General features: G+C 45.5%; 1 protein-coding gene across 1 annotated transcript in view; it reads left to right on the top strand.

The window, feature by feature from the left end:
* Positions 1-3,656: 3,656 nt before the first annotated feature.
* The window catches only part of LOC137332060 (E3 ubiquitin-protein ligase MARCHF11-like), a 65,930-nt gene continuing 56,598 nt past the window's right edge, over positions 3,657-12,988 (top strand). Inside the window, exon 1 of the mRNA XM_067995787.1 lies at positions 3,657-4,058. Within this exon, the coding sequence (XP_067851888.1) occupies positions 3,657-4,058 (402 nt within the window). The remainder of the gene's footprint in view (positions 4,059-12,988) is intronic.

Consider the following 12,988-nt stretch of genomic DNA (forward strand, 5'->3'; position numbering starts at 1 on the left):
TCTGACCCTTCCTGACACACTCTGCTTTTACACTGCTCTAGAGCCTTGACTTCTCTTTTTAGACTGATAAAATTACCCTTACCTGATCCCTCCCCCCCCCCCACTTCTTAGTTTAACCACCCTAGTTATTTGATTTACCAGGATACTGGTCCCAGTCCGGTTTAAGTGGAGCCCCTCCCAACGGAACAGCTCCCTCCTTCCTCAGTACTGGTTCCAGTACCCCAAGAATTGAAATCCCTGCTTGCCACACCACTCTTTCAGCCACTCTTTCAAACCATCACAGGAATACAGGGAAAATAACTGTGTTGGTTTGATAGGAGCATGAAACCTTGGAAAAACAAGTAAAGAGTGCCAAGCGAATATTATGATTGCAATAGAATGAGGGTGAAAGTTGAACGTATGCATATGAGTTGGCACATCCAGCATAAAGAAACAGTTGTAATCTCTAGTTTGTAGTGAGTCACACACAAAATCAACACACAATCTTTCTTTCACATGGCATAGAGTACTGTATTCATGAAATACATGCCATGAACTGCATAAGTCAGAACAATCATATCGCATTTGTACATTATATAAATTTTCATTGTTATGCCTACCATTCAATTTTTGGGTTACAAACTGTTATGAGAAATGTGCAACTATTTCATTGCAGACTAATCTGATTCTTAGATAATGTTAGATCACAGTCGACCACACCATCCTCCTCCAATGCCTCTGCTCTGTTGTCCAGCTCAGTGGGACTGCCCTCACTTGGTTCCACTCTTACCTATACAATTGCAGTCACAGCATCATCTGCAATGGCTTTGCTTCCTACCCAACACCTTTTTCTCTAGAGTCTCCCAATGATCTATCTATGGTCTCCTCCTCTTTCTCATCTACATGCTGGCCCTTGGCGACATTATCCAAAATCATAGGGTCAGGGTCAGGTTCCAAATATACGCTGACGACAACTCAGCTCTACCTCTTCACCACCTCTCTCGACCCTTCACTGCCTTTGTGTTGTCAGACTGCTTGTCCCATATCACGTCCTGGATAAGCCACAATTTCCTCCAGTTAAAAATTGGCAAGATCAATGCCATCATCTTCAGCCCCCAACACAAACTCTGTACCCTCACCATCGATTCCATTTCCCTCCCCAGACATTGTCTCAAGTTGAACCAGACTGTTTGCAACCTCAGTGTTCTATTTGATCCCAAGCTGAGTTTCTAACTTCATAGCCTCTCCATCACAAAGACTGCATACTTCCACCTCTGTAGCATCATCCATCTCAACCCCAACCTCCGCATATCTGTTGCCGAAACCCTCATCTGTGCTGTTGCAACATCCAATGCTCTCCTGGTCAGCATCCTATTCTCCATAAACTTCAATTCATCCAAAATTCTGCTGCCTGTATCTTTTCTCGCACCAAGTGCTGCTCACATCATCACCCCTGTGCTCGTTGACTTATATTGGCTCCCAATCTCTCAAATTTAAAATTCCCATCCACATGTTCAAATTCCTTCATGGCCTTGCCCCTATTTATCTCTGTAACCGACTCCAGCCCTACAACACTCTGAGAATTCATTGTTCCTCCAAATCTGGCCTCTTGTGCATTCCCCACTCCCTTTGTCCCACTATTGATGGTCATGCCATTAGCCATCTAGGCTCTAAGCTCTGAAATTCTCTTCCTAAACCTCTCTGGATCTCCACCTCCCTCTCCACATTTAAGACCTTCCTCAAAATCCAGATTTTGACCAAGCTTTTAGTCACCCTATCTAATATCTCCTTTGGCTTGGTGTTGATTTTTGTCTGATTACATTTCCGTGCATTGGCTTGGAATTTTTTTTCTATGTTAAAGGTGCTATATAAATGCAAGTTATTGTTGTTGAAAATAATCCTCGAAATTCCAGAAGTTTAATTTTGCTCCGTGACCTGGGTTGAATTCAAATTTCGCGCTGCTGGCAGAGTTGCTCAGACAGCCTTAAGGATGATCGAACACTTGTGCAGTGGAGGAGGTGATCTGAGGCATATAGTTGGAACAGAATAGAGGGAACTTTGCTCCTCAGCGAGCTGTGCCATATATTTCCCACAGCAGCACTTGATGCTGAAATAGGAAGCGTTCCATTTCCTCAGCACTAATATCCATCACATCGATAAAGAAGAAGAAAAAAAATCCCTTTATTTATGCATCGGTCTGAGTATGTCATGCACTAATCAGAATATGTTCTTGCATTAACTTCGCTGATGTCCTAAGACTTTCTGATGCTTGTGAAATCTTGGCCTCTACAGTTCCAGTAGCCTTCTTGCACTGGGGGAATCGGGAGAATGGACGAGCTGAAGCCCAGAAAGCAAAAGGGAAATGAATAAAGTAGAACTAATTCAAATTAATCATTACCACCACCCCTCCTCCCCAAGTGACAGTAACAGACGCCACATTTGATAGCAGCGATGTTGCTGTCTCCACTCTGCAAACCCTGTCTCGCGAGCCGAGAACGTTTAGTTCCCCCCCCCCTCCCCTCGTCTCCTGGTGCCCGGTTTGTGACGAAACAATGGTCGCCGGGCTCGCTGTCTTGTTATTATTTCTCGAGTTCCAGGCGGCAGTGAAGCGGTCTGGGTTCTAGAACGCGGCGGCATTGTGACGCCGGCTCCGCGTTCCACGGCTGTGATGATCTGAATCGGGTGTTTCCCGGTGAACCGAACCTGTCCCCGTTAAACGGCTGCCGGGCTCTGCTCCTCCTCCTCCTCCTCTTGCTGCTGCTGCTCCTCCTGTGCATGTCTGTGTGTCTCATTCACCGTCTCCACTCACTCGTGGCCGCTTCCCCAACCGGCTGCATCCGTGGAGCTCCTCTCTCCTCTCTCCTCCTCCTCCTTCCCTCTCTCTTGCTCCACGCTGCAGATTGAAATGGTCTGTCTCCTTTTAAGAGGATTTTAAAGGCTTCTCTTCCTTTCTTCCACTCCCCCTTTCCCAGGACTTCCTCCTCCTCCTTCTCCCCTCCTCTCCCTCCCCTCTTCCCCCTCCTCCTTCTCTCCTCTTCCCCCTCCTCTCCTCTTCACCCTCCTCCTTCTCCCCTCTTCCCCCTCCTCCTCCCCCTCTTCCCCCTCCTCCTCCCCCTCTTCTCCCTCCTCCCTCTTCTCTTCCCCCCTCCTCCTTCTCCCCTCTTCCCTCTTCCCCCCTCCTTCCCCCCTCCCCCCCTCCTTCCTCCCCCCCCTTCCCCCTCCCCCCCCTTCCTCCCCCCCCTTCCTCCCCCCCCTTCCCCCTCCTTCCCCCTCCCCCCTCCCCCCCCCCTTCCTCCCCCCCCCTTCCCCTCCTTCCTCCCCCCCCCTTCCCCTCCTTCCTCCCCCCCCCTTCCCCTCCTTCCTCCCCCCCCCTTCCCCCTCCTTCCTCCCCCCCCCCTTCCTCCCCCCCCCTTCCCCTCCTTCCTCCCCCCCCCTTCCCCTCCTTCCTCCCCTCTTCCCCTCCTTCCTCCCCTCTTCCTCTTCTCCCTTCCCTATTCCTCCCCTCCTCCTACCCGCACTCTTTGAACCAATCCCCCCCCCCCTCCCCTCATATCATCATCACCCATCTTCCTCCTCCCTCTTTTTTTTGCCTGAAGATACCAGAGGTCTCTCCCCGCCCCCGCCAGTCCCACACACACACGGCGCACACACACCCTCCGCCATCCCATCGCCGCGCTATGAGCGAGCGGCAGCTGCTGCAGCAGCAGGACGAGCACCAGGAGGAGGGGGAGAGGGAGAGGAGCGGGAGCGGGGCCCCGGCCACCGCCGCCGCCGCCGGCCCGGGCCCGGAGGGGGGCGCTCTCGGCGGAGATTCGCCGCCGGCCGGTCTGAAGGAGGAAGAGGAGGAGGAGGCGGCGGCGGCGGCCGGCGAGAAGGAGAGGCTGATCTCGGCGAGACCCGAGGAGAGGGAGCGCCGCGGCCAGGGCAAGGAGGAGAGCCGGGCTCCCGACCACGAGGGCTACCAGAGCGGGGCCGTCTCCTCCCCCAATGACGCCGAGTCGGTGTGCAGCAGCAACAGCAGCTTTCGCAACGGGGGCATCACTCCCACCTGCAGAATCTGCTTCCAGGGGTCGGAACAGGTAAAAGAAAACACTAGGGGAGAGTGGGGGGGGGGGGGAGAGGGGAGAGTGGGGGGGGGGGGGTGGGGAGAGGGGGGTGGGGAGAGGGGAGAGGGGGGGGGGTGGGGAGAGGGGAGAGGGGGGGGGTGGGGAGAGGGGAGAGGGGGGGGGGTGGGGAGAGGGGGTGGGGAGAGGGGAGAGGGGGGGGTGGGGAGAGGGGGGGGGAGGAGGGGGGGAGGAGGAGTGGGGCATCACTCCCACCTGCAGAATCTTGCTTCCAGGGGTCGGAACAGGTAAAAGAAACACTAGAGGAGAGTGGGGAGAGAGTGAGGGGGAGGAGGGGAGAGAGTGGGGAGGAGGGGGGAGAGTGGGGAGGGAGGGGAGAGTGGAGTGGGGAGGGAGAGGAGGGGAGAGAGTGAGGCAATCGCTCTGTGCAATCAAAACAGAAACACTCATTTTTAAAGCTCTTCAGGTGATGTTCCGCTAAACAATGCGCGTTCCGAGAGGATGTGTCTATTTTGCACTCTCGGTTTCCCTTTTACATCTGAAAATGAACTTGTGTAACTATTTCCAGGCTGGGGTTTAAATGTTTGAGTGATTTTTAACACCCCTGTATGACTGGATGCGCATTGCACTGCGGGCGGGTGGTCTGACCGCGGAACCAGCTTGACTGACAGTGAGTTTAAGTTTCAGCACCCTGGGTCAGCACCGCATGTATATTTGCTCCCAGCCCGGAGTTCATCCATTTAACTGCCGCTGACCGATCGTTGACTTGATTCCTACATTTCTCTTTACTTATTGAAAGCGCTTCGAGGTTGGCACTGAGCAAGTTAAATTTTTCCATCAGAAAAAAAAAATACACTTATTCTGCGGGACAATAATTCCACTCCCTCCGCATTTCAAGTGAGTGACAATTAAAACATTACACCGGTACTCGGTGCATTACTCGGCTTTTTTAGAAAGTAAGGACTTGCACAACACCAGGTTATAGTCCAACAGTTTTATTTTAAATCACAAGCTTTCGGAGCTTTCCTCCTTCGTCAGGTGAGTGATTTAAAATAAAACTGTTGGACTATAACCTGGTGTTGTGCAAGCTATAACCTGGACTATAACCTGGTGTTGTCCACCCCAGTCCATCGCTGGCATAGAGTCATAGAGTTATACAGCACGGATAGAGGCCCTTCGGCCCATCGTGTCCGCGCCGGCCATCAGCCCTGTCTACTCTAATCCCATATTCCAGCATTTGGTCCGTAGCCTTGTATGCTATGGCATTTCAAGTGCTCATCCAAATGCTCATCTTTAGAAAGTGTGCACATTATTGCAACGATGGATCATGACAATTGATAACCAATGGGAAAGCAGCTCCATAAGTCACATCATCCTCAAGAATTACTGACATTGGTCTTTTACAATTAAAATTCAAAATAATTAAATATTTGCAGTAAAAACAGAAAGTGCTGAGCTTTTCCAACGTTTTCTGTTTTTATTTCAGATTTCCAGCATCTGTAGTATTTTGCTTTTAAATGTTTGCAGTTTGTGTTAATTTTATATGTATTTATATGAACATTTGTGGCATTCTATCAGTAATGGTGCATTTTTAGGATAATTCAATTCTTGAGAAAGACCTAATAATTTACTTGCACTTTGGAAGTTAGTGATTTGAGTCTTTTACACTTTGAATAAATCCAATAATTTATTGCTATCAGTAATGATATAATCAGTAAAATAAAATTCCATAATTGCTGTAGATGAACCACACAATACAGTTTCAGGTGTGGCATTGTGGAAAATTAGCACTTTTTTTGTATGGTAGTAACCATTTCTGTAAAGAATAACAAATATGTATGTTTCCAGACAGCACTTATCTCAGAGCTCATGCTAACCTAATAATCTGCTCAAGCTTTGTGCTATATATACAGGGTATGATGTAATTGCATTAAGAGAGATGTAGCTTAGGGTAGGGCAAGACTAGGAGCTAAAAACTCCTGGTTACTAAATATTAAGGAAGGATCGAATAGGAAATAAAGAGAGGCTGGGTAGTAGTGTTAATCAAAAGGTCCAGCACAGCACTAGAACATGAAATGATAGAGGATGTTGCAAAAGCTGGATCTATTTGCTAGAGTTGGCAATAAGCAAGGAGATATTACTTTAATGGGAGCATATTGTAAATCACGGGTCATAGACGAAGAGATGTGTAGGATTTTTTTTAAATGCAGGAACAACAAGGTTATAATTATCCAGATAAATGAGGAAGTAAGAGTCATGTATGTGATAAAAAGGGGTTGGGTTCTATAATGTTTCTGTTTTTTCGATCAGTATGTTTTAATCCAAAAGGAAAGTGGCAATTCTGGATCTAGTTCTAAGTAATAAAGTGGAGCAAGTAGGTAGTATACGGGCTGGGGAATATCTAGGAGACAGTAATCATAATTTATTAAAATATAAAAATTGAGAGGGAACAGTCAAAAATAAAGGTACTGTATTAGTAAAATAAACAGTTTCATTGAAATGCAAAGTGAACTAGCCCAAATAAACTGGAATGAAAAAGTGGCAAATAAGACGGTTCACAAACAATGGGAAACATTCAAACGGAGATAATTAGGGTACAGACTAGACCCACAAGACGTAGATGGTGCAGCAACATCTGGAATTCCTTGGATGAGTAGAGAAATTAAAAATTAAAATTAAACTTTAAGAAGAGTCATAAGACAAATATAGGATAAATAATACCAAAGAAAATTAAGCCAAAAAGGAAAATGTAGAGGGGAAGTAAAAAAGAATAGAAAGATTGAGGGCATATGAAAAAAAAACACTGGCAGATAACATAAAGGGGAATAAATAGTAAAGAATTTTATAAATACAATAAAAAGTAAAAGAATAGTTAAAGAAAGGGTAGGGCCAATTAGAGATGACAAAGGAAATCTTCCTATGGAGGATGAAAGAATGGTGGAAATACAGTTTTTACGGAAGAGTATGATAGCGGGAATGAAAGACTTCAAGAGGAGGAGCTGCAGAGAATTAGATAGGACCGATAAGGAAGTAATACTGAAAAAAGTTGAATTCAAGGTGAAAAGGCACTGGGCCCTCATTGCACACATCCCAGAATGCTGAAGGATCTCAGAGAGGCAACTGTAAAGGCTCAGATAATTGTAGGCCAGTCAGTCTACCATTGGTAGTGGGTAAGCTTCCTGAGATCATAATATGGGATAAACTTAATACCCAGAAGTACATGGGTTAAATAAGGACAGCCAGCATGGATTTGTCTGACCAACTTAATAGAGTTCTTTGACAAAATAATGGAGTTCATTGATAAAGAAAATGCCATGGATGTGTATATGGATTTTGAAAAGGTATTTGATAAGGTGTCATGTAGGAGGCAGATAGTATTAAATAAGAGTGTGGCAGCCTAGGAAGTTGGCTGAAGGACAGAAAACAGAAAGTAGTGGTTAATGGGTGTTTTTCAGACTGGATTGATTTAAGTGGTGGTGTCCTCCAGGGGTCAATGTTGTGACCATTGCTTTTCTCAATATATATATAAATGATCTGGACTTGGGCATTGGGAATGCAGTATCAAAATTTGCAAATGACACAACATAGGTTAACTGTGAAGTGACTTCAGGAGTGGATTGTCTAGATAGTTGTAAGATTAAATTTAATGATGACACATTTGGGAGGAAGAATAAGGAGAGGATCTATACATTAAATGGTCAAACTTTACAATGAATAAAGGAACAGGTTGACTTAGGGGTTCAGATACACATCTTTAAAAGGGCAAGTTGAAAAAAAACACATGGAATGCTAGATTTCCTAATAGGCACATAGAGTGTATATAAACTTAAGAGGTAATGCTAAACCAATACAAATCTTTGATTAGATTGCAATTAGAATATTGTGTTCAATTTTGAGTCCCTTACTTTAGGAAGGACGTCAACATCATGAGTACAAAATATGGTACCAGGGATGAAAGGCTTTAGTTGTGAGGAGAGACAAGAGAAACAGGGAGCTTTGATTTGAACCCCAAACGGGTTTCAGGCAGGCGGATGAGTGCAAAATGCACTTGCTAGCCTATGTTTCAGGAACAGATGGGAAGAGGGCAGAAGCTAGCTGCTGGCAGGGAGAGATCAGGCGGCCCTTGGCCCTGCCTTGCAGGTAAGTGGTGAGAACAGATTGCAGTAATGACGTGATGCTCTGGAAGCCCCAGTCAATGCTGGACCCCAGAGCCAAGATGGCAGCTCCTGAGCTTACTTGGCAGTGTGAGCTGCCATGGAAGCTATCACAAGGGGCTCCATCATGGTGGGCTCCACTGCCGTGTTCATAGAGCTGACCAGCCACTTTGTGGTTGACAGCATGGTCGCCATGCCTTGCACGAAGCCCCATAAGTTGGAGCAGGACTCCTTTATTGTGCGTTAGCTCATTGGTAGACAGGCCAATGCAATTAGCATTTCCTGGTGTATGGCCATCAACTTTCTTCAGTAGTTTGGGCCCTTGAAGTCAATGTTGGAGCTCCTGTGCCATTCTATCTCCCTACCCTAGCTCCTGCATGCTTGTGCTCGGTGATTCACCATATCAAGACCCCTCCTCTAGTTACCTTCTAAAGTACGTATGGTGCTAGACTCTGAGCTGGTGCTTGCTAGGCAGATGGTGCATTTTGAAGAAGGCTGCTTTCCTCTTCCCCAAGTGCCATAGGGGCATCAACGTTTTCTGCACATGAAGTGAAAGAGAGGGCCAAGGGTTCGCTTTTATTGTCAAGAGTAAGCAGAGAGAGATTACTGGCTGCTGAAAGCAGCTGCTGTTTGTCATGCAGATTTTGTAGGGGGAAATAGAAGAGAGAAGGGAAAAGTGTGTAAGCTGTGAAGAAACCCTTTGGGACATCTCCTCCTCCTCCCCGTCATGGCCATGACTTGTCCCTGCCCATTATGTTGAGGACCTGATTCTCCAGTGGGCAAAGAATGTGTAGGCGGCTTTGCTGTCCTCTAATCATTGCCTGCTGTCTCATGTTGTGTGCAGCCTTCAAGAAAGAAGGGAATCTGTTAGTGGTTGGTAGCCTTGTGAGCTGTTTTGCAAATGAGCCTATTAGAGGCGAATAATATAGGTGTGGAGAAGTGAAGGTTCCAATAGTGCTAACAGTGGGAGGTGCAGAGTGTGTGAGTAGGAGGAGAAGGCGGTGGAGCGAAGTGTGGTGCAGTGATTGTTGGAGAGTGAAGGGATGGGGGGCTTTCTGCTCCCCAAGGGAATCAGGATGTCCCTTCTCCTGTCAAATGCCTGCTCCATGGCCTCTGCAGCTGCATCAGAGAACCTGGATGGCCTATCTACAGCTCTCGCAGCTATGTTTGCCCTTAGAAAATGTTTCCCGCTGGCTGCAACCACAGTGCAACTCTCCTTTAAGATGTGCAGGCTGCCTTTAAGTGGTGGCAATGACGCCCGATTTCCTGCCCCCCAAAACAGGCGTGCAGCCAAAAAGCAGGCTATGGGTAGCAGGTAGCGCTGGCTGCACACCTGTCTAATGTTAATGACCTTCCAGCACGAATTTCACATGGTTCCTGCGACCATGTGAACAGGTGTGTTCAGTGCCCTGCCCCCGCATGCCCATTTTCAGGTGTGAGTAGAGTTTCTAGGCTTATATCTTTTTTTACTACTGTTTATTGCTGGCATTGTGGCAATTTGAATTTTGTTGTGGCTTTGGTACATTATTATGACACAAGATCATGATTTTAATGGGGTTCACTTGATAGAAATAAACAGTTTTGCTGAAAAATAATATACTATTTCACAGATGTATAACATTCAGTATAAGTGTTCTTTTCAATATAAATATATCTTCTTGTCGGGTGACATAAAGCTGCATAGCTACACTTGCCAGCTGTTATAACAGTGGTGAGTGTCAGTGAGAAAAAAATACAATTTGCAGTAATAAGTCAAACAGCAAATCAGATATCAACTCATATCATAAATAATATTAAAGAGATGGTTGATAATGTGTTCAAGTCTGTTACCCATTGTAAGGATTCAGATGACACTTATAACCGCTTGAGTTTCACATTATTTGAAAAACACTTTCAAGCTTTTTGTTATTCTCAATGTAATGCATACAGAGCACTAAAATGGCAACATACTGTAAAATAAACCTGTTCAAACCATTAATATCCCTTTTCAAAATTAAACAGTTAAGAAAAATTCTGATTGATTTCAATTTTTAAAGAAAAATTTAGCCCGGAATTTCCTCGTATTTTTCGGCGTAACTACGGCATGCGTGCGGCGTAGTGAAGTTTTTAGTGAGGAAACTGATTCCACTTTTATGCTGAAACATCGCTACACATGAGTTTCCTCACTCTTTTTGGTTTGGTTGCTTTTGCTAAATGCCCACCGAAATCCTCTGCCACTAATTTACATAGCTTTGCCCCCATGCTAAGGAGCAGCTCACATGAGTTTCCTTCTTTTACACCACTAATACGGAGGTGTAGATTTATGCCCAGATATGACAAACACAGCAGAGCCACATCACCTGATAATGGCGTAACTAAGGGGTTTCAGCTCTGAAGAGTCCCCAAACTTTTTTGCTGGATTTCTGCAGCTTGTTTGCAAGTTTCCTTGCAATTTTTTGGGGGGAATTTTTTTTCTTCTTTGTGAGACCTGCATGTACAGTAAAACAGTGCTATCAGTCACACTGCATCCAAGATTTTTTGGACCCCATGACCCCTCGCCCCCGCACCACCCCCCCCCAAAACTCAGGCGTTCCAAAGGACTGAGCAGCCAGTATGGCCTTCTCTCTGTGTTATAATGGAGGAGGAGAAGCAGCAGAGGCCATAGGCTATGAGAGTGAGGCATCATGGCAGAAGACAGCAGACTGTTTGCTATTACCCATCTTCCCGAGAGTGTATAAGCCACGTAGGTTGTATTAAGACCTTTCTGAGGAGTTGTGTGTCAGGAGACAGTGCTTCATGAAGGAAGCCATCGGCCACCTGTGTGTCATTCTGGAAGAAGGCCTCAAACCACAGTCATCATCCCGCAGAGCGTTATCAGCACAAATGAAGGTTACCACAGCCCTGAATTTTTACGGCGCCCAAGGATCTATGTAATAGCAACTGAAGAGTTGTAAGGACCTGAATTTGCCAGGTGACAGAGGCCCTTTTCTGGAGGGCACTGAACTTCTTCACCTATGGCATGTCCCATGTGAAGTAGAGAAGTGGGCTATTCACTTCAACAGGCTTGCTGGCTTCCCTCGGGTTCAAGGGGCTGTCGACCGTGTGAGGCAGAGGAGTGTTACAATCGAGCCCATGCAGTGATCAGGCAGGTGGTGGAGAGATCTATAGGAGTTTTGCAACAGAAAGGATGGCAAGAATAATTGCGGCCTACTGCGCACTTCACAATTTTGCCGTACAGGATTATCCAAAATAATTAAAGACAGAAATAGTCTGACATTTATCTCCAACTTCCAGGCCTTACTGATGAGTGGCATATGTTCAGTGCTTTAGTAGTGCTCCACCTGAGTTTCCTCAGGCCCCCATCGATTACGCTGAATTTGCACGTGTTTTATACTTTTTTTACGTTCCAGTGTAGGCAAATGGGATCCACAGGAAACCTGTGTGTAATTTCCCATTGGCCTAATTGGTGTAGGAGCCAGTGTAAATATCAGCTTGATTTTGCTGTAAATAAAATCAGGGAAATTCCGGGCCATTGTTTGGATCATTTGTTTTTTCATTAAGAGGAGATTTATTCCTACATTTTAGCTCCAAACATCCCTATTTCAGCTTTATCAGTGTCAAATGCAGAGTAAAACTAGCAGCACTGTGCCTTAATCTTACCATTAGCGAAAGATCCCGTACTGCACTAATAAATTTATTTTCTATTTCTCACACCAGACACACAGATGGCCTGTGAGAGACATTGCTAAAGTATGTTGGATTATAGACTGATTTGTGCTGTATTCCAAACTGGGTTGAAGCTACCAAATGCCTAATAGCCAGAAAGGAGACATTATTGGGGTTCTCCAGGGAGAGTTACTCTGCATTTGGGCGGTATATCTAACCAGGAAGTACTTGAAGTTGATGCAGTGCCAAAAATGGAAAGGTGCTGCATCTCCAATACTTATATCTCTTACCTGATTGGCATCTAAAAAGAAAAGCTACCTGTCATGGCAGAGGTACCTTGGAGACTTTAAATAAACTGTGATAAAAAATGAATATGAAGACATATTTATATTTTTAAAATATATGCAGTGGGTAATTTTACAAGATTATACTCCCTTTGAGGAACTTCACCTGCCAGGATTGCAGATTGGGAATTCTGACCCACATTTCCATTAAAATTAATGGACATATAATAATGAGGTGCCTACAGATCTGAATTTCCGATATGCACTCCCAGCAGGCAAGGATCCACATTCGGAGGGCAAACTCATTAAAAGACCTCGCTAATGTGTTTTCCAAATCAACCATGCTTAAGGTCTTTTGGAGTGGTATTGTCAATTTATAGTCATTTGGTGCTAAATTAACAACAGTTCTTGTTGTGTACTCGTGTCTATCTGGAAGTGGATTCGGGCTTGCCAATCTCATTTCACATGACTTAGGATTCTTATGAGAGAAGATTTTTATCCACGCAGTCAGGCTGGATGAAGAGCCATGTCCCCAAGGTACAGTTATTGTAGTCTCAATAATTAAAATCACATTCTGAGTAGTACACAATGAGGTAAATTTTTCTCTTCACTATATGGGCAGTAATCTGGTAGGATGCATTGCCCACCCATTATGGAACAGTCCAATTTTCATTCCATTGAAATTAATGGGGTCAAAATGGGGCGAATTCTATAATGGGCAGGCGATCCGCTCCACCAGATTACTGCCCATGCAGTGAAAGAAAATTTACCACACTGTCCTTTGTGAACTGAAATCAAAAACAAAATAAATTGCAAAGACATTACTTTGAAAGCAGTTAGCAATATGGAACATGTTTAAAAG

Source organism: Heptranchias perlo, chromosome 2 (genome assembly GCF_035084215.1).
Source record: "Heptranchias perlo isolate sHepPer1 chromosome 2, sHepPer1.hap1, whole genome shotgun sequence".
NCBI lineage: Eukaryota > Metazoa > Chordata > Chondrichthyes > Hexanchiformes > Hexanchidae > Heptranchias > Heptranchias perlo.